At 43.9% G+C, this 22243-nt stretch overlaps 2 protein-coding genes across 5 annotated transcripts; both read right to left on the reverse strand.

The window, feature by feature from the left end:
- Positions 1-1881: 1881 nt before the first annotated feature.
- Positions 1882-9223, reverse strand: LOC128916007 (uncharacterized). Its single transcript, XM_054217103.1, has 2 exons — positions 7901-9223; positions 1882-7609 (listed from the first exon to the last, which is right to left on the reverse strand). The coding sequence occupies exons 1-2, from the start codon at positions 8694-8696 to the stop codon at positions 7473-7475; spliced, it is 933 nt and encodes a 310-aa protein (XP_054073078.1). The 5' UTR covers positions 8697-9223; the 3' UTR covers positions 1882-7472.
- A 125-nt stretch (positions 9224-9348) lies between these two features.
- On the reverse strand, positions 9349-21407 carry UBE2B (ubiquitin conjugating enzyme E2 B). Of its 4 annotated transcripts, XM_054217104.1 has the most exons (8): positions 21281-21407; positions 19171-19264; positions 18503-18820; positions 14990-15070; positions 14220-14245; positions 13076-13165; positions 11542-11630; positions 9349-10741 (listed from the first exon to the last, which is right to left on the reverse strand). In XM_054217104.1, the coding sequence occupies exons 3-8, from the start codon at positions 18544-18546 to the stop codon at positions 10613-10615; spliced, it is 459 nt and encodes a 152-aa protein (XP_054073079.1). In that variant the 5' UTR covers positions 18547-18820; positions 19171-19264; positions 21281-21407; the 3' UTR covers positions 9349-10612. The 4 variants fall into 4 exon arrangements, with proteins under 4 accessions (XP_054073079.1, XP_054073081.1, XP_054073082.1 ...); XM_054217106.1 differs by lacking the exon at positions 18503-18820; XM_054217107.1 differs by lacking the exons at positions 18503-18820; positions 19171-19264 and having other exon boundaries at positions 21281-21399.
- Positions 21408-22243: the final 836 nt, after the last annotated feature.

The following is a 22243-nucleotide window of genomic DNA, read 5'->3' on the forward strand; positions in this document are numbered from 1 at the left end:
TAGCACCTTCCCAGCAGCGTCCTCCCACCACTGACCACCTCAGCCCCACATCGCCTCGGACGGGCAGCTTTTCGGATGCACACATGGCACATTTTCAACTGTTAGTGTCATCATTGAGCCCTATATTCAGATTTCCATCCGGAGGGCCGGTTTCACGCCAGCTGCAGCAGACAGGTTTATCATACAGCCATCTCCCAGCTACAGCCCATAGGCTCATTCTGTGGAGGTCTCCAAGTTTCTAACTGGCAGTCTGAGCTCTGGAGTCCCCCTTTTTTTAGGAGATAGCTAAAACACGACACTCTTTTACTAAATAACTGAAACAAAAACAATCTCTGATTTCGATTCCAGCTGATGGTGATGAGTTAGATGCAACTGGATGCTGTAATCATCAATGTCTCCTACGAAGAGAAGGATATTCATAGAATCATAGAATGGTTTGGGTTGGAAGGGACCTTAAAGATCATGTAGTTGCAACCCCCTGGCACGGGCAGGGACACCTCCCACTAGACCAGGTAATGTATGTAAGTCCTATATCTCTAGTTTCCAGAATTGGTTGACAAGAGAGAGGATCATCCAGTAAATAAACTGGACCAAATTAATTCCTGAGTTATACCCTATAATAACGAGAGGAGACTGCTTTTGATGTAAAGGGTACACAGCGTCATTTCATTCTTTCTCTGTGAAAACAAAACACACTCACCAAGGAACAGAAAGGTAAAATTCAGCAGTGTGTGCATTGCTGAAATGTGCAGTATTTCAGCCTCTCATCAAAAGCTGCTTCTGTGGCACGTCCACGTGTTCCTACAATCAGGGCGCTCTGAGACTACGCCAGCTACAAACGGTGCTTCGCTCCCAGCTCTGCCCAGGAGTCGTTTCCCCAGCGAATGCAGGAGTGGCCCTGCATGGAGTTCCTGCCTCGGAGCCTCTCCGTGCGTCTATAAATAGCAAATCATCAACTCGCCGCCTCCGAGCCCATCACACGCTCCCGTACGTCGCCGCCCGCCCGTCTGCCGAAGCTGTCACCGTGACTCAGATCCCCCCGATCAGGTTCCCGGCGCGGGGAGATTCCCCGGACGTTATATACCGTGGGGAAGCTATTAAGCTACTTAGGTGTATATCACCTAAGCTGCTTAGGTTTCTATCGCCAGAAGTGATATGCTGTTGGAGAACCTGACATTTGAAGGGATGTAATTACAATTTAAGGCCTCAGAGCTCCAAACCACTCAAGTTAACAGAAAGGGTGTGCATTGTTTTGACGACAACCTTGCGTGAATACAAAGCGTCAAAATCGCAGACAGATGTCATACAGAAAAACAATAACAAACATAAAGCTACGACCACGTAGGACTGCAACATTTCACTGATCCTCTTGTAAAATTCCCTACAATCTAAGCTACGAGGCACCAATCTCCTTCCATTACACGCAGCCCCCCTGCTCAACAAAAATCTTATTATTTAGACGGTAAACCAAAATGCTCTGTTACTCTTTGCTTAAGGAACAGACTGATGAAGAAAGATGTTTCTCATTGTAATAGACTGTTAATTTTCAGACTTTATTATAATTGCTGAAATGACTCTGACTTCCACCCCAATCTAATCTAGCTTTCAAACTCCTGTAATGGTATTACTCACGTACTCATCAAAGCACTGGGTTGTTTGCACTAGAAATCTCCAGATAACCTGCTTACTCAGTGACGCTAGAGATACCTGTCAGGCCCTAATATTTCATTTCCTGAATAAATGTTTCATAGGCCCCATACTCTGAAAGTGAAAAGAGTAAAATATTCTTTTGATCATTCGTTTGAAAAATTTTCTTCGTCCTTTAAAAAGGAATGTAAACCAGCATGCAGCCGGCAGTAAGACAATTAGGTTGGATAAGTTGATACACAGAGATTTAATGACATTTTGTATTCTTTAAAGTGATGTGAAACCGAAACGTCTCGCTCTTCTCCTGCATCCACCTGACCTCCGTTTTGCCAGGTTTAGGGATGAAATGTCCCTGAGTGTTCACAGCCAGTCTTGATGCCGTAGCTAGCTGGCGTATGCCGTACACTCAACGTCTGTGGTCCCACCCTGGAGATCCAGGGCAGATTTGGAGATTCGTACCCACGCGTGTGCCCATTTCATCGACTACCATTGCCATCAGTCCTGCCCTGCCCGCGCTCAATCCAGAAACAAGAAGTCTCGTGATTGACCTGGAGGATCCGTTTCTCATAAAAGAAAAATGCTAGAAAATTCTGTATTTGTTAATTTAACCCGTACAGGAATGCTGTGACATTAATATCTACAAAACAGCAAAGAAGGCATAATTACAAGAGCTGTGAGGCCATTCTTCAAGTGGGTGAACATCGGTAGAGCCAGAGATCCAGGCTGCTCTTCGTGTTGACCCTCTGTAACTCTGTTAAGCAAACACAGTTTGCGGCAAAGAACAAAACCAAGCAGCAATTTAAGTTGTAGCATTTTAGAATACCTTGAAGAATCCTTTTAGAAATACAGAACTGCAGAAAAATAGAGGTGGAAGACAGATCACCCGGTCTATGAAAACCATATTGTGTAACCTGGTTTTGGAGCTGAAATGCACATTGAGGACAATTTGGCTTGTTCCAGGCGTGCATAACTCTGTAATCATATTTTTTTAAGAAATGTGTAAATTGCTAAAGTTATCTATTTATTTACTACAATGCTTGATAGTTGATTAGCAATAGTGAGACCGCTAGCTTTCTTGGCACTGATTACCATTTTGTTATTTTCTTTCCTTCTGTGTCCAACTGTGTTCCCTGTCATCACCTGCCTTACACGTGGGCTGAAAGCCCTTCGGAATAAAGGCAACACAGTGGTTTTGTTTGTGGACAGCCCGTAGGATCCCGGCCACAACCAGGAGTCTGAGACACTATAATAATTCAAATTCTAATACTAACTGCCAACAAATTCAAACACTAATTCAAACGCTAATATGCCAACAGAATCCAACGTCATACATTGAGAACACATTTCCACGCTGCTTTAAAACACCAATAAATAAGACTTTTGCTTGTAGCGTTGCTTATTTTGTTATGTATTTTTATCAAGGGAGCCAGCTGCAACAAGTAGAGACCCCTGAGCTGGTTAAAGCTTATTTCAAGTTAATTTAAAATAATGCACTCTCTCTCTAGACTCATACATCTCTACAAAGAAAATGGCAAGCAATCCAGAACATTCAAAGCATAACGACATTCAGATGTGTCTAGCCATAAATAGCAACTTCTAAACCAAGAATTTGCCTCTGGAGTCTTTTCACTAGGCCCTCAAATAGAAAATATTTAAAGGGAGACCATGATAGTATAATTTCTCTTTGTTTGCAGCAGGGATGGAGTGAATGTGTCATAAGGCACTAAGAAAGAACAAGAGAAATCTCAGTGAGCCAAAATGAAAGGACTTCATTATAGCCAAAACCTTCACTCCATTTAAATCACTCATAAGTCTGTTGACTTCAGTAGCCAAGGATTTCCTGACACAGCTTCAACCAAAAACAATTTTCAGCACCATATTGTACGATTTGAGGGCTTGATTTTCTCTTTTTCTGTAAATTGCTAAGGATCTTCAGACACCAGAGCTGCAGAATCCGGCCATACGCCTATCGTAGAGCCCCCACTCGAAGCCGTGGCCGGAGCAGGGCTCACCAAGGGCTTCCAACAGCCCCTTGAGCAATATCCCAAATTTCCAGAATGGAAAAACTCTTTCGAAGTGTGAGTATACTTGGGATTTCTTTGTGTATTAGTAAATAATGGGAATTTTACTGCTAACACTAACAAGTCCTCAGCTGTGCCACTGCTGACCCCTCCGGAGCAGGAGACGGGGGGTACTGAAACGCCCTCCTCACATCCCAGTTTCCCAGGAAAGACACCATCAAGGAGTGAAAGAAGGAGAGCTCTGCCTTTGCCTCGTGGGTTATCACACTGTAACCACCCCTGTCCCTTATCTATAAACACAGGAAGCTTGAGGCAGATGGATGGCAATGCAAATACCTATAACTTCTCCTTTATTTCTTTATAGAGAAGAGCAAGCACGCAAACAAAACCGGGAACAACAAATTGAGTTATCCAGTCTACTTCTTTCCCCACTTAATAAAGGGTATGCTTTGCTACCACTTAATTCAATGGAAAAATTCCTGTAGGTCTCCATGGGAACAGCGTTGGGTCTATAACACTTAACCATAAGTACCAAATTCTATAAGCTTTGGCTGAAACTTTTTAGTGTCCTTTTAAAGATCTCTGCGGATAAAGAACTTCAGGCTCTGGAGTCAATAAAGTCAATGGAGCAGCTTTCACAGGCATCAAAAGTTCACTTTGAAACTTTTCTACAAAATAGTTACTGGAATTTGGGGAAAGCGAGCACAAAGAAAACACTGTAATAACTAACACAATGACCCTTTCAACAGGGAAAGCGAGCAGCCTTTTTAATGAAATTGGACTTAACGTACGTTTGGACCAGACAGTGAAAGGAAATCTCTCACCAGCACATCACAAGGCCAATAATGTGTAAACAGATAATAGCAAGAGCTGTGTGGTTCATAATTAATTCAAAAGAGATGGCATTTCTGCCTTCTTCCCGGTTTTGGTCAGTCATTGAAGACAATTTGCCTCTCAGTCTGTGTGAAGTACCGTATTTCTAGAGCTAAATCCTCCTATTCCCATCATGACAGCAATAACATGAAGTAATAAAAATAACAATATTTACCATTATTGAACATTGTACTTGTGTGGCAGAATTCTGGACAAACCCGTGAACCCATGATCTTCTCTTCACACCCAAACAAACTTCAAAATGAACAGAAATATAAATAATAAACAAACGGTGAGGATAACAAAGAGTGCTATTAATAATCTGATGCTGCGACTGAGCAGTTCAACTCCGAGCTTTGAAAAGAACGTGGATGCATTTGCTGGTTTGTAACCAAAGGTTTATCCAGGATAAACACGAAGGTGGGTCGCAGATGCTTGGGATGACCTTGACCAATTTGGGATGACTTTGACCAATTAGTTCCCCAGGGAATACGTGTCCGGCATCCCCTTTGTGCCGGAGCTGCCGGGGTGCAGCAGGTAGAGCCTCTGCTGGGGCCGCAGGAGCCTCGCCAGCTTTGCGGCTCCGCAGCTCAGCCTCTGGTATGTGTACCAAATTGTCAGCTGTCAGAATTATTCAGCTTCGAAATGAATCAGACACGGCAGTTAATGACCCAAATTGAAAAACAAGGAAAGAAACACAAGATCTTTTCAGTTCGGGCGAGTTGAGGACTGATCACCCCGTGCTACAGGTGGAGGCTCGGGCAGGCGAAATCTACCCACCTCCGATGCTAACGGCCTCTACGGCAAGGGCTCTAATAAATCAGTCAGCGCCATCATACCATAATACTGCCTTTATACTGTAGTTTGACCCAGCCCTGGCACATGTTTTAAGGGCAAAAATAATTTATTTTATGACATCATCGAATTCCTGATTAAAACATTCACATACTGGGATTTTAAAACGCACTTTCTCTTACTAACATTTTCATTAGCTCCGAAAATCCCACGCTACGTGCTATGACCACATCATAAAGAAAAAGGCTTCATTTTGGATGCTGAACAACATACACTGTTTAAAAGTAGCGTGTTTACTTTCTGGCAGGAAACAGCTTTCACACAGACCAGCTCAGAAATACGACTCTGACACAAGCATTAAGAACGGATTCCCGCAGCCATGGGGGCTGGAACATCACCATGAGTGGGACAGTACCAAATACAGAAGATACCTTGTCTTAAAAATCTTTGTTTTCAAGCGCAGAAACATGGGAGAATGACAAGAAACCTTTAGGGAATACTGCAATTTCCATAGCTTGTGATGCTAATTACAGTCATTATCAAAGAGTCTAAAAAGTTCTGCCTATTTTTTGTTCTCTGCTGATGGGAGCTGCAGGATGAGACAAACTCACGGTGCAGTAACAACGCTAAGCAAAAAAAACCAACCCAAACCCTAAACCCTGTTTATTTTCAATACTACTACCTAATTACTTACAGCTTCTATAATAATCAACTCAAAAAGCCCTCTCCTCTCCTATGCACATACACACACATAATCCAAGGCACATCCTTTCCCAAAACGACAACTTTGAGTGCACAGCAAAAGCAGAGCAGCACAGGGTTTTTAATGGGTTCTCACCTTTTATTCTTACATACTTTTATTTTTGTTTATATGTAGCTCTTTTTTCCTTTGCCTCTCAGACCATATTTCAATATGAAGAGTTTTCTGGAGATTAACTGTGAAGACTCATGTTCAACAAAACTGTCCACACGTGTACAATAACACACGGTTCTTCTTTGATCTCCTAGTTTTCGACTGGTTTTATCCCAAAAGCTTTTATGAAATAAAAAGAATGCCTCCTAACTTGCCACTGCCTACGCGGTGTTCGTATGGCCCAAGGGCTGGATCCAAGCAAGGGTTTATAACAGTGACTAGTGCAACAGCTGAGTTTACACCTTCTAAAGATGTCAGGCACCCCAAATTTTGAACCCACAGCTCTTCCTCTCCAGAATACTCCAATGCTACAGGGGGGACACTCTGTTGAAGCTCTTCCATTAGAAAGATTAATGAAATCAGGGAGAGAAGGCCAGATAATTGTTTTATCCAGGGACTTAACAAATCAAACAGAGCACTGGGGCTGGGGCTGCTCACAAATGTCAGGGGTCTCTGGTCACTTGTTTCCCACCTGCAGTCCAACCAGATTCTCATTCTTTCCTGCACTGAGGAGCCCCATCAAAAGGAGGGGTGGAGGACGCCACCTTGCCAACTCCCACATTACAGCAGATTGTCGGCTGATGACATCTTTCCCCTTCCAAAAAATAAGGCATAGTCTGTGCCTGGGACAGCTTCCATAAACAGTAAAATGCTCGAATAAAAACACTGGGTAGGGAAGTCTGGCCAGATGATAAGGCTCTTCCTCTCCTCTGTATTTGGTATACATCAATGGCTGTTCTCACAGAGTCTTGACATGGTAAACACAAAGTATTTAATGATCTGTCTATGTTATCCTACCTACTTTATTTTGAATAACCGAATGCCACTGTAGTGATCAGGGAATCTTCCTTTTTCCCTGTAAATTTTTTATTAAGCACCTCCTAATCTCTAAATATTTAAAGCTTTATTTGTTTGACACATTGAATTAATTGACTATTAATACAAAACCTCCCACAAAGAAGCTACAGATATACCACCTCAAGCTGTGATTTCTTCACTTCTCACAGCCTAAGGCCTTGATTCTGCAATTACACACATTTGTCTGTACAATGGTGAAGAATCCCAAGGGGACTGCTCACACTAGTGAAGTTAATCACATTTGTGAAGATCCCAGTTTCGTAGCTCTGGCTTGGGACTGTGTTTGGATGAGACCTTTTCAGGGACCCCAGATCTGAAGAAAGGAGCACCAGCAGCGCAGAGTTTGATGCTTCTTATGAACAATGTTAGCACAACAAACCTGACGGGGAAGGTGTTCTCGTACTTGGAACCACCGTGAACAGGTCACACCTGCAGCCCTGCAGCCGCCTTCCTCTCGACCCGCGCAAAACTGCTGCAGATGTGGACGCCTCCGCCTGTTCAGCTGTAAAATCAGGTGAACGACGTGTACGTATAGCACAAAAGCACTGGGATGAGTAATTTTAAAATATCTCCGAAGTGATTTTAGATCTTTACACGGAATCCCATGGAAAAGACGGGATTATGAACTGTTTAATATCAATGAACCAAAGCCCCAGGAGAAGGTATGAAACCAAAGTCTGTGTAACTTCCTTAATTAATCCCACTGTCATAGCAAGCTTAGTGTATTACATTTCCCAATTAATGAGTTAAAAACTCAGGCATCCCCATACACAATTTAAGACATTAACTGTACCACAAAGTTTATTGTGACTGTACTGTGCTCTTCTGAGTCGGTATACTTGAATTTTTCTGTCTTTAAATTTCATCGGACTCCTGTTCTTTGTAACACGATGAGGAAAACAGCAACATGTGCTCTGATGCTGTCCATTAGCCACGCTCGTTACCCCCTGGTTTTGCCAAGTTCTCAGGACGCCAAGCGGCCCTGTGTATGCTGAGGGCAGCCCCTCCTGAGGGAGGGGTGGGATAGTGGCAACGCCGGGTGACACAGCGCCACCAGCGCCGGTGACACCCAGCCCGCGCCGCCCCGGGCCCGTTTCTAAGCGAAGCCTCCACAGGCGCTTTCTGCAGGACCAGCCCAGCTCCGCCGGCCGGGCCCGGTCACCGCAGCAGGGCTGAGCCCACCGCTGCCGGCCCGGCTGACAGGCCCGGGACGAGGCAGGGCTCCCCCGGAGCCCCGCGGCGGGGTAAGGCACCCCCCAGAGCCCCGCAGCATCCACACCGCCGCCCCGCCTGCCCTGAGCCGTGCGAGGAGGCCCCGGGCGCGGCCGCTCCCCTCGGGCCGAGTGCGCCTGCGCGGCCCCGCGCCGCTCCCCCGGAGCAGACGAGGCGCGGGGCAGAGCGGCCCGGCAGGAGTAGGCCTTCCGGTGCGGGCCGACCCTGGCCGGAGTTACACAAACAGTAGAGAGATGTATATCGTGTGATTGTTTATATGTGCTGTGTGTACACGGCGGTGCCTGCCCCGGCGCGCTGAGCGCTAACGAGACCTCCTCCGCTCCCGACACAGACACACAAAGCTTCCCCAGCCCCATCCGTCTGTGACCAGGCCAAAGCAGCCAGTGGGGAATCACCAAATTAACCTGGGTGCTCACAAACAGCTAGTCTCAACAATCATCTACAAAAATAAATAGTGAAACAGGTGGCAAAATTAAAAAAAAATTATATATATAACTTCAACATTCAGACTAATTCTTAGAAAGAGGAGGCTTTCCCTTACAAACCCTTTGCACGGCCACTGCCCCGAGCGAGGTAACACCACTCCGCCAGCCCTACCGTAACCTCCCCAGTCAAAATCTGGGGTTTCTGTTAATAATTAGACATAGATTGGAGAATGTCTAAACACCAATTCACTGACTCGAGGAAAGCAAAGTGGCTCACCAAGACACTATTTCAGATTTACCTAGCGCTGACGCCTCTGAGCCCTTGCACACCAACAAATTCTCTAACAGTTCTCACTCAAGGTACAGTAGTTTTGCTCCAGGAGCTGCTAACACAGGACATTTTGACTAGCACTGTGGATTCTAAACTTAATAGTGCTGCTCCTATCAACTACAAAATGACTTCAGGAGCAGGTATGAGGCGTAAATTGATATCCCTGTTTTACTGCATTTAAAAAGACTAACTTTTAGTAACGACTATTGCAAATAAACATTTTCTCTTCCAGCTGAAATAAACCTCCACAACTTTTCAGACAACACTGAGCTGTATTTTGGTACGGGATTTGGGGTTTAATATACATGTAATGCTGGCTGGAATTATGACAAAGGGATTACAACTTTGCAGCTGGGAGGGGAAAAAAAAGGCCAAATTCTTTAGTGTAGCCATTCAGCCTGAATTACAGAATGCAGTAAGAAATTACCACATCAACATCTACATAAACAAACTCATCCTTCTTTAAAACTAGCAATTTAAGAATACATGGAACCTGTGGGATACAGACAGGAGACCCATCCACATGGTACACAGCCACATTTCAAAGAGTAACACCATGAAATCTGCCGGCATGTTTTCTCCTGTTGGGGATTAATTTTTTCCCTACCTCCAAGGGAAACTAACGTGACGTCTCTTTAATTATTAGAAGATACTCAGAACTATATTACAGTGTCAGTATGTGAATATAGGACAGATTTAGATGACAACATCTTACAGCTTGGTACAACACAGTCTCCCTGAAAAACAGAAGTTACTAGAATACATTCTCATCCAGCCTGGTCACCCAGGTCCTGTTTGCAACTCAGACACTGGTTTAAAGCGAGACTTTTAGCAAAATAGTTACATCTGTTTCCCCATTTGTACATTGGCAGCTACAATACTTCTCTTCCCCATACAACTGAGGATGCCCAGAGTCATGTTAAGCTCTGGTGCAGAAGCAGCGACATCCAGTGAAGACAGTTACATCATGGATTCATTTATCTGTTCGTAAAGCGCGTGGTATAATCAGCACGTACCAAAAGGAAGAACGAACTAAGAACGAGCCCTTTGAAAGAGATACAGCGTGAGAGCAGAATGTCTTGCACTAAGGTTATGTATTTAACAGTTTTACATGAAATATTTATATATAAAAACTTTGTTAAGTGCTTTTCTCCAATTTAAAAATCTAAAGAATTCAAAAATAAGGCATTCAATATTTGAAAAAGTACAGATTTACAAAATGTGTATATTCTGTCATGAAAACTCCACACCAACATTATACACTTGGAAAAAAAATACAAACAGGATATATTACAAATTTATGTAGCAATAACTTAGTTCATACCATGCAATAAAAAGTACGTTAATTAAGATACACAAGCTTTTAGGTTTCCTAAACTGGAGGGCTTAATTTCGGTTGCAAATGAGTTTTTATGCAAATTCTTAGAACTGTGGCACTTGAAATTTCTGGTAGCCTTTCTATTGAGAGTTAAATTGTACATAATGATTATGAGGATGGAGAGTAACAAAGCAGCTGTTACGAATCATTCCAACTTTGTTCAACAATAGCTGAAACTCTTTTCTCATATTCACGTTTGTTCTCCTGATAGAGTTGTGCCGCCTGACTGTTAGCTGGGCTGTTGGGGTTGGGTTCATCAAGCAGAGACTGTAAAAAGGCGAAAACAAAGTGTGAGACAAACCAGCACGTTTTAAATCAGGGAAAAATCAACTTACAGCTTTCAAATCACTTGTGTTCCAGGAGGCAGACATGACTCAGAAGAGCCCAATTGAAAAAAAACCCACAGTTAAACTCATGGTGAGGCACCCATAATTGCACTATTGAACCTCAAATTACACACTGCATAAGCATTAGCACTGCATACACTTCTAGGTTCACAAACCTAACAGACACACAGCCATTTGTGCCAGTTACCAGTATAATGCTAATTGATTATTTGGTAATTATGCTACTGCTGTCATTTGGGGTTTAAGATGCCTCCTACAAAACTTCACTGTAGAAAAAGTAAAAACAATCATACAGGAGAAAATGCAAATTTTTGCCGTGCCAGGACATTTTTACTTATTGCAAGTAAAGTAGGTTTCAGCAGTATTGGCTCCTTGGGGACCACAAAGGGCAAAGCCTCATGATAAAGGTTACAGTGTTTCAAACACTAGGCAAATTTCTACATCTGATGTCCTATCTTGACTAAAAACAGTTAAAAAGGAATCCAAATCAGTACCTGTTTTCCTGAAAAAAAATATCTAATGGCAGTTTTGTAGCTTAAAATCAGTAATTACATAGGTCAGCACCTCAGCCTTTATTTCATCTAAAAAGCTACCGCTTAGCTCACAAGTATTTGAAGTCCTCCTTGCTATAGATACCTGCTAGCACCATCACTGAGCTGTGTATTCTGGAATAGAGACTACCAACAACATAATTATTTGCTAAAGTAGATGCAAAGTTACCTGAATTGAAGTTAAAATAGATGAAACATCGTATGTTGGACTCCAGCGATTCTGAAGAATATCTAAACATATGCTACCATCTGCATAAACTGTAAATACAAAACAATCATTTAGAAATGATCAGATTTATTTTGTAGTTTGTTCATTACATGCTGCTCAAGGCAGAGCTACTGTTCCAATTCAGTCTGTGCTTAAATTAATGCTTTAGGAAAGAGGACAGCAGTTACGCCTCACAATCCTCTGTAGTTTGACATCTTGTATTTTGAAGCAGATACATTACTGGAACAGAACCAATTATGGGGAAAAGAAGGAAGGTCTAAAGATTATGGCATTAGCACAGGAACTGGTAGACTTGGTTTCCTGCTCCTCTTGTGTGACTGGCCCATATTCACACAGAAGTGTGGCCTCCCAGAAAGCAGCAAGACATTTGCTGGAGGAGTGGGATCCACTGCACCAGCTGAGGATCCCAATTACTGCAGGAGAGGAACCAGCTGAGGATCCCAGTGTGAACAGACTCACACACTGAAGTTTCTTGCCCCATTTTCACATACTCTACGCTCATTATGAGATACACCAAGGCAGACAATAGAAAGTTTTGGAAAGTGTGCCTGAAATCCTACTTCTGTCCGGGTATCCATCAGTAGTCTTAATGTAAGAGTCTGTATGAAACTAAGACTGGCCAAACTCCTACACCCTAGTCTTCATGCCAATGAAAAGCAACAAATTACAAAAACCCTGTCAGAAGCATATTGGCCTGCGCATTACATGGCAGTTGAATGGTTAGCCAGCACTGTCTAAAACATCACAGAGCTGAAGCCAAGGTCAGCCTCAAGCTACAAGAAATGCTGTACCAGGCTTACGCTTCCGCCCTCAAATTGAATCTATACCCCCCTTTGCTACAGAGGGGCTTGGAAAAGTAAAAGGCACAGGTTGCATCTTCTGTGTGCAAGAGTAAGTGGATAAAACCTATCAAGTGCTGGAGCAGGAACCATTGCACTCTCTCACAATGCTGCCCACATCACTGAGTTTGGGCCAGCCTCCTCCTCTGCGCTCCCCTACGACTGCGCATCCTCACCTTCTTCCTTGGGCTAGTACTGCTGGGTACAGTGAACCAAACAGAGGCGTGGGCTTGGCTGAAATCTTGCCTGACAGAAATAAGTAACATTTGGCTTGAGCAGTTCCCTACTCCAATTCACAACGTGGCTGCATGTACAGGACTTCTGTTAAATGGAAGAGGGCAGGAATCTGCAACCAGAATTGCCTCCTTAAGCCAACCTAAGTGCAGCTGCTGCCAAAAACACTCACATGCTTTGCTACTGAGGCTATATATTGATTAGAAAGAGACAGATAGCTGCTTCTTAACAGCATCATAATTCTTCATTTTTCATCAAGCAGTTGCTGTCTCAGACATCTACTTAGGAGGTGGCAATGAAGAGAGATGGAGAGCTGCTAAGCATTCTGCAGCTTTGCAGAATGAATGACCACACAATAATATTTAATGGGTATTATGGCTGAATAAAAATGATTTACTCACCATTTGGATGGAACATTTTTGATAAAAACCTAACAGTTGGAGGCTTATTTGGATATTCTTCTGAAAATTCTATTACTAGTTTAAAAGTACCTGTCCAAACAAACATAAATACAATCAGATAACTAACAATAAAAGAACACCTCCAAGAACACAAACAAAAGAAGTTAACTTATGTGCTCCATGATCAATATTTCTTCACACCATTATACAAAAAAACAACACTAAGTTTGGTTTCTTTTAGTATATTTCTAGTGACAATGGAACTATGGAACTACTGTACTTAAGTGACAGTAACAAAACCAGCAGCAGCAGCTAGGTAGAAGCTTGAGGACTCACTGCATACATGGAAAAGGCAGACAGACCCAACATCAATTATCCCACTGCCCTCCCCTTTTTCTGTGACCCAACATGCTGCCTTCACAGACTGCGGTGACTTTAAGGCATTTCATTAAGAAGGCACTGTGGTGCCAGCAAACACTGGAATTTCATAATCAGCAATCTCAGTCTTTGGAACTCATGACTGATTCACTGAAAACCTTTATTATGGATCAGTGAATAATTTACTGTAACTCCTCCAACCCAACACAGAAAGAAACCCATCTGCTGACGATTACTGCAATAATACTATAATTATTAAACTCATTATTTCTCATATGCCTAAGGGCGGTTCACTACACACCAACTTTCATGTTTATGTACAAATTTGGTATTCCCTCCCCCTCACTGAGTTCTATATTCAGAACAATTCAAGATTTTTCACCTGTTCTTCATTAGACGAACAGAGATGAATCAAACATGCCACAAAGATGAAACCAGAAAAGCACATTGCCTTGTTGAGCTTAGCTATGGAGATGTAAAAACACATCTGGCAGCATTAGACCAACTTCCCCTTAAAAGCTCTTGCGTTTGATGTATAAACAACTCTGATATAAGCATTGCTTCATAGCATTCTAACTAACGACAAGACACTGCTTACATCAAAATACAGTATTTTTATAGTCAACAAGACCTTACTACTTCACTTGCTCACTTTGTTTGTTGTAAATTATATACAGATAACATCTGTTATTTCTTCAGCACAGAACAATGTTAATACTGGCAATATTTGTAAGAATGACAGAGGATATAAAAGTTAGTGGCTTACCATCTTCAAAAGGTGTCCCTTCTGGCCTGAAAAGTTTTAAAAATAAACTCCAGTTAAAAAAACAATCATTACCTCCTCCTAAACATACACAATAAATGCATATCTTCTTCCACATCCTCCCCAAGATACAGGCAGAGGCAATAATTTAAATATTTAGAGAAGTATCCAGAGGCAACCTCTGTGAGCATTGTCATATCTAAGACACCTTCCCATGGTCAATCTGCTAGTTGAGTTATCGCCTTTATCATCATCCCAAACAATACATATGCCATTATGTGACTAGATTGGAATTAATGAGCCAATTACTAGCAAGCATACTTCAGTTTTATGAAAGGATACTAAGGCAGTTCCTGTTCTGTAGGATATATAATGTAACCTCATAGACAGAACCTGTACCTCCTTCTACTGGGAATCAATCCAATCACTGCTAACACATCTGGATTTAACGGCAAAGAACATGCAGCTTTTATGTACTTTAAAGAGCAAGCCTGCTTTTTCATAACCCAACTCCTACACAGTCTAACCTATTTATTAAGGCATATGCAAGCTTTATTCAACAAAAAAGATGAATGAATTTTTAATTTTTCTTTCTTATGCATTCTGTATTACCCCTCAAAGCAGGTTTTTACTGCCAAGCGCACACTTGGTAATTTTTTTAAGTTTCCTGACTTTACATATATAAAAGAACAGAATCATTGTAAAGACAAAAAACAGGTTTTATTATACTTAGCCCATTGATACAGAATTTTACAATGATCAAAAACACTTACCCAAAGATAACTGCATTCCATTGCATTATGTTATTCTCAGATGGTGCACCACTGACACCCACAGGAGGGTCTTCTTGCAATCTAAGAATTACAAATACAGAATGACAAACCTTATATAAATACTTCCACCTGCAAGTAAAATTTAACAGTAATATCCAGATTTCATGAATATTTTCTCATTCCAAACCAGAGAATACAAAAAGCATTACATCCAGACTAACAACACTCTGTAAGACAAACCTACAAGACAACGCATATCAATTTTCTCAAGTATTACACCAACAGACTAGGTCAGCCCCAAGATTAAGTGTGCAGGGAGCAAAGCATTAACTCTTAAGAATAATTTAAAGCATCACATACAGCTGGGATTTACAGTCCTAGTGAACTATGAAAGAGCAATTGCTGCTGGCTGCCACAATGAAGAGATTACAAACAGGAGCTGAAAACCAGCCAGTGACACACAGCACACTTACAGGGACTAAGTGCAGCTTTTCCTGCATTCCCAGATCCGGGCGCTCTGTGTGGCTAAATTTGGTATAAGCCTATTTTGACTGGCAAGCCGATTGCTTCAAAAGGGAGCAAGAGGAAAACTGGTGTACTGCTCCCTCTTACTAGTTCAACGAATGTGTTTATCTCTAAAGTAACTGTGGAAGCATTTTAAATTCTTTTTAGTTCCTTAATCCTTGGACTAGGGAAAAACACCTTGCTCACTGAAAGCTCATAAACCTGGACCATACAGAATATATACCTCACAACCAAAGAACAGGATCGAGATACTCTCCTGCCTATCCTTCTGTGTACCAATGTTTCTGCTTAAGAATCACCTAAGACCCTAAACAATGTAACCAGCAAGGCTTAATCACCCAATGTGCAATTTGCCTGATCAAACCCCTTCAGTGACAGCTCCTACCCACCCCGCCTATTCAGCCTCTTGAGTTATGCAAGAATGAAGAAAACGAACTGACTGCTCTTGCTTCAAAAGCAATTCTTTAGCATTACCATGAGGTTTGACCACATCACAGTTCACTGTAATGAGACAGTCGCCACCAAAAGCCTGCAGACCAAGGGACAAATTCTAACTAAATGTGGGTGTGTAAACAGATTTATTCAGAGCTGACACTGATATACAGCCAGTACAGTCTCCTGCACTTCCACTGCCCAAGTCTGTGAAAAAACTGTGCATGTATGTGGATGCTGAGCAAAGACTCAGAGCCCTACAGAGCCAGCCCAGAAGCAGGGCTCACTCCGTTTGTAGCTCCCATCTCCTCTGAACTCTGTGTTTACGTCCTTGCTCTCCAAGCACACGCAGTTCAGACAGCTTAATATCAACACCATAAACCACCTACTATTTTGGTCAGGGAGAGCAGGAACGGGACTTCTAGATGACAGCCAGGCTGCACGCCAACAATAATGCCTGAGCATTCAGCCTGACAAATGCATCTGAAGGATGGCTTTGGTTTTTACATCAATTTAAAGGCTCATGTGCACCCTGCTGTCAAGGGGTCTAACTACAGAAAGGTTGTGGCAAGGACTGGAAATTAGACTGATATAAACAGGACCTAGAAATCTTTAACAGCTAGGGGGAATGTAGTATTTGTAGCCCCTTTCCCAACAGCAAAAATAAAAAAAAATAACTTATTTTTCTGTTGGTTTAGTCAAACAGATGAGATGCAAAATCTCTTCTCTCTTCACTGCTCTTGACAATCACAGTATGCAAAAGGAGTTTATATGTAACAAAGTGAATCAGAGTTCACAGCACACAGTCTGCTTTTTCACCAGGAGGTAAAGTAATATAAGGCTAAACAAACAGAAATTATGGTAGGAAAGAGAAAAGTAAAAACACACTGACATTAAAAAAGTTGCCTAAGTTTTGGGGTATTAAAGTTGTCATATACTTGATAAATATGTTTGATTTACTTTGTGTTCATGGTGTTATACTTTTCCACAGCTTTAAAGTCTTCTCTCTACCTTAAATTTCAAACTTTTTAAACCAGTCTTTCTGAGATTATAAAATCATAAAAACCATGTCCGATTGCAATCCTGAGAAATTACTTAGTTCCTCACCCTGAAAAATCACTGGTTCATATCATCTATGTAACCTAATAAAATAAAAAAAAAACCAAACAACTGAATATCCTGTTTTGATTTGAACAGGAATCAAGCAACACCCGCTTGGGAAACAGCAACACCCAAATACAAGAGAGGAGGCAGGCTCTACATCTCCAAAACCTCTAGCTTTTTTAGATTCAGAGGCCAGGCCTTTATTACTGTAGCTTTATACACAGCCACGTAAAGCAATTACAATATGCATCAACTGTTTACTAATATATTTTCAGGTACTGGTATAACATAGCTACACTAAAAAGAGAGACGCCATCAACGCTGACTCACTCCCAACAACTTATCAAGGACTCCAGTCCAGAGAAATCACACGACATAGTGTAAAGCTTACAAAAGGAACCCCCACCTTTTTCCACACTCTCTATTATAAGTGTGTTTACATGTCAGACTGGAAATAAATTATTCTAGAGTCTGTGGTTCGGTCATTAACATTTAAAAGAATGCAACTAATAACTACCTCTTTAGCAGTTTGTATATATTATATAAAAGATTCCTCATGATTGAAAACCTTAGACAGAATAGCATGTGCATAAAAACATTAAAGGGCATTTTGCTTTTTATTACATACAGACACATGAAGTGTTTGTTAATTCTTTGTGCTCCGTTTTTAGATGTCCATCCCAAATACTTGTTTTCGGAGAGACCGTCAGTCTGACAAGCCTCACACACATCTAAATTCTGCCTGGTCTGTTCAGAAATCTGGGCCAAACACCTTCGGTATTCAAAAGCTTGTGTGAGGAGTGGGGGGTGCGGGAAGTACGGCAGAACATTCAGCTCCGTGCCGCCGCGCCCTTCGAGGGCAAGGGGCTCACATCTCAACCCGACAGCCCACCGAGCTATTCCCCACCTCACCGCCCCCACTGCCCCCCCGGGGAGGCTCCACCGACCCTGGCCCTTCCCGCTGCTGCCCTTGTTTTGAAGACACTGCTTCAACTTTTATCCTCAGACGCCCCCAGCCGTCGGCACACGGGCGAAGCGGGCGGCACAAACAAAGCCCGGCGGGACCCCCCTGTTCACCCACGGAGGGTTCCCCGAGGCGGGGGGGGAACGGGCGAAGCCGCCGGCTCGGAGTGGACCCCTGCCCCGTCGTCCTCACCGGGGGAGGACCGGGGGGCTCCGCGCCAGCTCCCGTCCCCCAGCACAAAGGAGGGGGGCCGGAGGGACGGCCCGGGACACGCCACTCCCGCTCCGGCTCCTCTCCGTGCCGCCTGCCCACGGGGCTGGCCCCCTCCCCTGTCCGGGGCGAGCCCGAGCCCCGAACCCGCAAACGGCGGGGTCAGGCGGCGCAGACCCGGCGGCGCTGCCCGCGCTGCCAGGCCGACCCCGTGCCCCCCCGGTGCGGGGCGTCCGCTCCTCGCGGAGGGGACGTGGGATGTTGGGGTACCCGCTCACCTCTTGAAGTCGCGCATCAGCCTGCGCCTCGCCGGGGTGGACATGATGGCCGCAAGGAAAAGAGTCCGCGGCCGAAGCGCCGCCGCCTCCCTCCGCCGCTTGCACAAACAACCCGCAATGGCGTCTTCCTCCGCGGGGGGCGGGCCGCGCCGCTGGGCCGGCCGCGCCGGGGGAGGACCCGGGAGGTTTGTACCGCCTCCGGCCACCCGTGCGCTCGGAGAGCGCCGGTCCTGCGTTTAATTAACACCGCACAAAGCCCGTCACCGCGTTCTGCCACGGTTGGGGCAGAGCCCGCGCTGCAGGAGCCTCGCTCAGACCCTAAAAGCGGGATATAAAAATAGGCATTCGCGTAAAGCCTGGTGCTGCAGGGGGGCGAGCTTTTTAAAGAGGCTCAGTGATAAAAAACTGTCATTCCCCGGCCACCACAGCATGAGGCACTGTGAGAAATAGATCCTGCCACGCAGTCCTCTCCTCCCGATTTTCCTCCTCCTCCCATCAGACACACGGTTTGATCTGACATTCCGTTGCTGCTCCTCCAGCTTTACACAGTTTATATTTAGCTCTGGCTAATTCATAAGGGAGAAGGCAGACTGTAAAAAAAAAAAAACAACCAACAAATTCAAGCTCAGGCCTGTATAAATCATTAACATGGGTTTAGGAACACTCACCATCGCGGCACTTCACTGCAGTGGCCCGGACAGGGCAGTGGGACACTGCTCTGCCGCGGGAGCTCAGGGAACCCCTCATGGCTGCAGTCATGGCCTGCACAGAGAGAAACAAGAAGACACAAACATCAGGCACCAAAACAGTTAAATCTGAAATCCTACATTGTTTCCACCTGGAACTTCTTCAACAACATCTCAACACCCACAGTATTTCTTCTCCTCTGACACCACTGGGAAACAGCATGCTGCCATCCTCTAACAGAACATTTTCTTTTTAATCCTATCTGGCAGCTCCACAGGTGTAGCTGGTACTCTTATTAATAAATTTAAACCTTTTTTTTTCCCTCTGAAGAACCAGCTGCAATTTCTGCTCTGTTGATTGTACAGCCCATGTAGGTTTTAAGATGAAGTTAACTATATCCTAAGCTAGTTTCAAAAAATCAGTCCCAACTGCCATAACAAGAGAGAGGCTCTGCCCTCACTAAGGTGGTTCAATATGTCCCAAAATTAAATTTGCACTAAATAATTGCTTTAGATTTATATTTGCTGATAATTATTTTCAGCACCTCCTTGCTTAATGAATTCAAATGCCTCACTGCCATTACTATTTGATTTCACTATATGCATTTTAGCTTAATCATTTTCAATTTACCATATGCTTGTAACTCACCAACTTCCAGAGCAGGTGGAAACAGCAATTTCAAACAAACTTTTTAATGTGGTGTCTCAAAGCGTGTTTTTTTTCTGTGAAACTGTTAGGAATATCCACTCTAACAGTGCTTCAGAACTTGGAAAAAATCCTTACCCAGCACGCAGTCTAGAACATGAATGAATGTTTTCCTTCTACAAACTTCTTGAATAGTACTGAAATGGACATAACTTCCTGATCAGAAAGTTGTTTCAAGTTCTGGTTTTATCTCTATTTTTCCCCAGAAAATGGTGTTTGATAAGGGATGACATTAAATAAAAAGGTAGCATTTTGCAGCATAGTCATTCTATATTAATCTTGAGTAAACACTACATGTTTGTGTAGCACTTCGCAAAAGTACATTTCTAAAGTAACTTTGTCCCATCATAAGATGAGAAGTTGACAAGGAACAGTGAAAGAAAACTACTTGCTTCTCTGTTTGTTAAAACAATCCATCCTTCTAGTAACTTGATTTTTTTTCCCCCAGATCACTCTCTCATGCTACAGTGTCCCTGTGGGAAGAGTTATTTATATTAACATCAGCCAAGCCCAAAATCCCAAAATGAGGGAAATGAACAAGCCAAATCACCTGTTAGAAACTGATTTTGTTCTCATTCATTGCAGCAGCCACTGAGGAGCAACACAGGCAGACTCTGCCATGCCAGGTGCTAGGCCATGCTGTTATTCGGGACAATTCTTCTTCCCAAAGCACTTGGGAACAACAATAATTCATCAAGTTGCATGGCAAAGAAAGGACTAATTTGCTCACCCTTAGCTCCAATATAGGAGCAAGTAAGTGGAGCCACAGTAAAGAGAGTTAAGGGGTTTATTTAATCCTCACAGCAGCAGAGCTAGAAGTAGCTCTGAAGCCCATAGATTATCGATTTATGGGTGTTACTTCAATGTATCCTGATTCCCGACCCATCTTGGAGGGTCCCTGAGTGTCCTCTGTGTCTGTTACTGCCTCCAATCCCACCTCACATTTTCAAGAATACCAGACTGATAAAAAAAAAATAATCTCTGTGCAGACCTACTGAACCTACCGTTGTGTTTTGACAGAAAGCTACTGATGATTATTCTTTGACTGCATTTCAATGAGGCATGCTCTTATTTACTTCAGGGTAAGCTACCTACAGGAACTATGAGCATGACAAAACCCCAGACCCACCCCACCTACCTCCCTCTCTCCACATAACCGGCCAACCAGACAATATTTAACACTTGTTCTAAGCGGTTCCACTTCTCCACAGGCCCAACGCGGCCACCTGCTTCAGGACTTTCTAAGAACCTACAGGAACTCCCTCAAACTTATGTATGCGTTCGTTTATGTTTGCAAAGGCCGGCGCAGGGACATGGCAGCTCTGCCTCTGGGGGCAGCAGCCACCCCTTTCACCAGCCCGGCGCTGCTGAACGCCCCTCCATTACCTGACGCCACGACCCGCCGAAGCAAAACCGGCCGCGTCGGCCCGAGCAAGAGACATTTAACGGCCCGCCCCGACCGAAAAGACACCAACCGACGCCATGACCGCACGCGACGGCGGGAACAGCCGTTATGAAAAAGCGCGAGGCCCAGCCCCGCCCCTGACGTCACCGCGGCGCCGCCACGCCCGTTGCCATGGCAGCGAGGCCTGGTGGGGCGGAGGGCGGCCCCGGCACCCGGCCACGGGAGCCGGCCCCGGTAACCCGTACCTGGCCCCCGTACGCGGTATCTAGCCCCCGGCCCCGGCGCCTCAAGGGCTTGCAGAAACACTTAGGATAGCGCGAGTGCTGCTGTCTGCAGGTATTACTCCTCTTGGAACATCGCCTATATGTTTAAAGAACTGTACGCGCCTCAAATTAGTGAGAACTTTTTCCTTTTCTGAAGAAATAAAACCAGATGAGGATGTACGAGATCCTTGCCGAAGTGGGAGGGGATGTTAAGGAACGGCAGTGAAGTGCAAGCATGAGGATACGGCACAGACAGCAGCATTAAAATATTGTATGAGAAATCAGAAAAATCGGTTCACAAAACCACAATGCAAGAAGTTTCTACAGGTTAGCAGCTTCAAATGTGTAAAACAAGAGGGAAATGGCTTGAAAATCAGACCTTGACAGGGTATGTGGTGCCTTGTAGGCTGCTTTATGCACAAAACAGCCTGAAAGCAAATTGTTTCTAAAATGCTTCACTGCCAAATTAGAATGAGCATCTAAAGTAAATTTAAAATTTGCAGAGAAAGCTTGGAAATGATGTTGACAAAAGCAATAGTCCCTGTTCAAACCAAGGAGCAGAAGAATGCGTGTGGGTCCTGGTGAGTTATTAATTACCCTGCTCAGGGGTCGTTGCTGTGGGTGCGTCAGTCCCGAGCTTGGCCGGGCTCCCTCGGCCCGGCGAGGGGCAGCAGCGCTGGC

Source organism: Rissa tridactyla, chromosome 11 (assembly GCF_028500815.1).
Source record: "Rissa tridactyla isolate bRisTri1 chromosome 11, bRisTri1.patW.cur.20221130, whole genome shotgun sequence".
In the NCBI taxonomy this organism is placed as follows: Eukaryota; Metazoa; Chordata; class Aves; order Charadriiformes; family Laridae; genus Rissa; species Rissa tridactyla.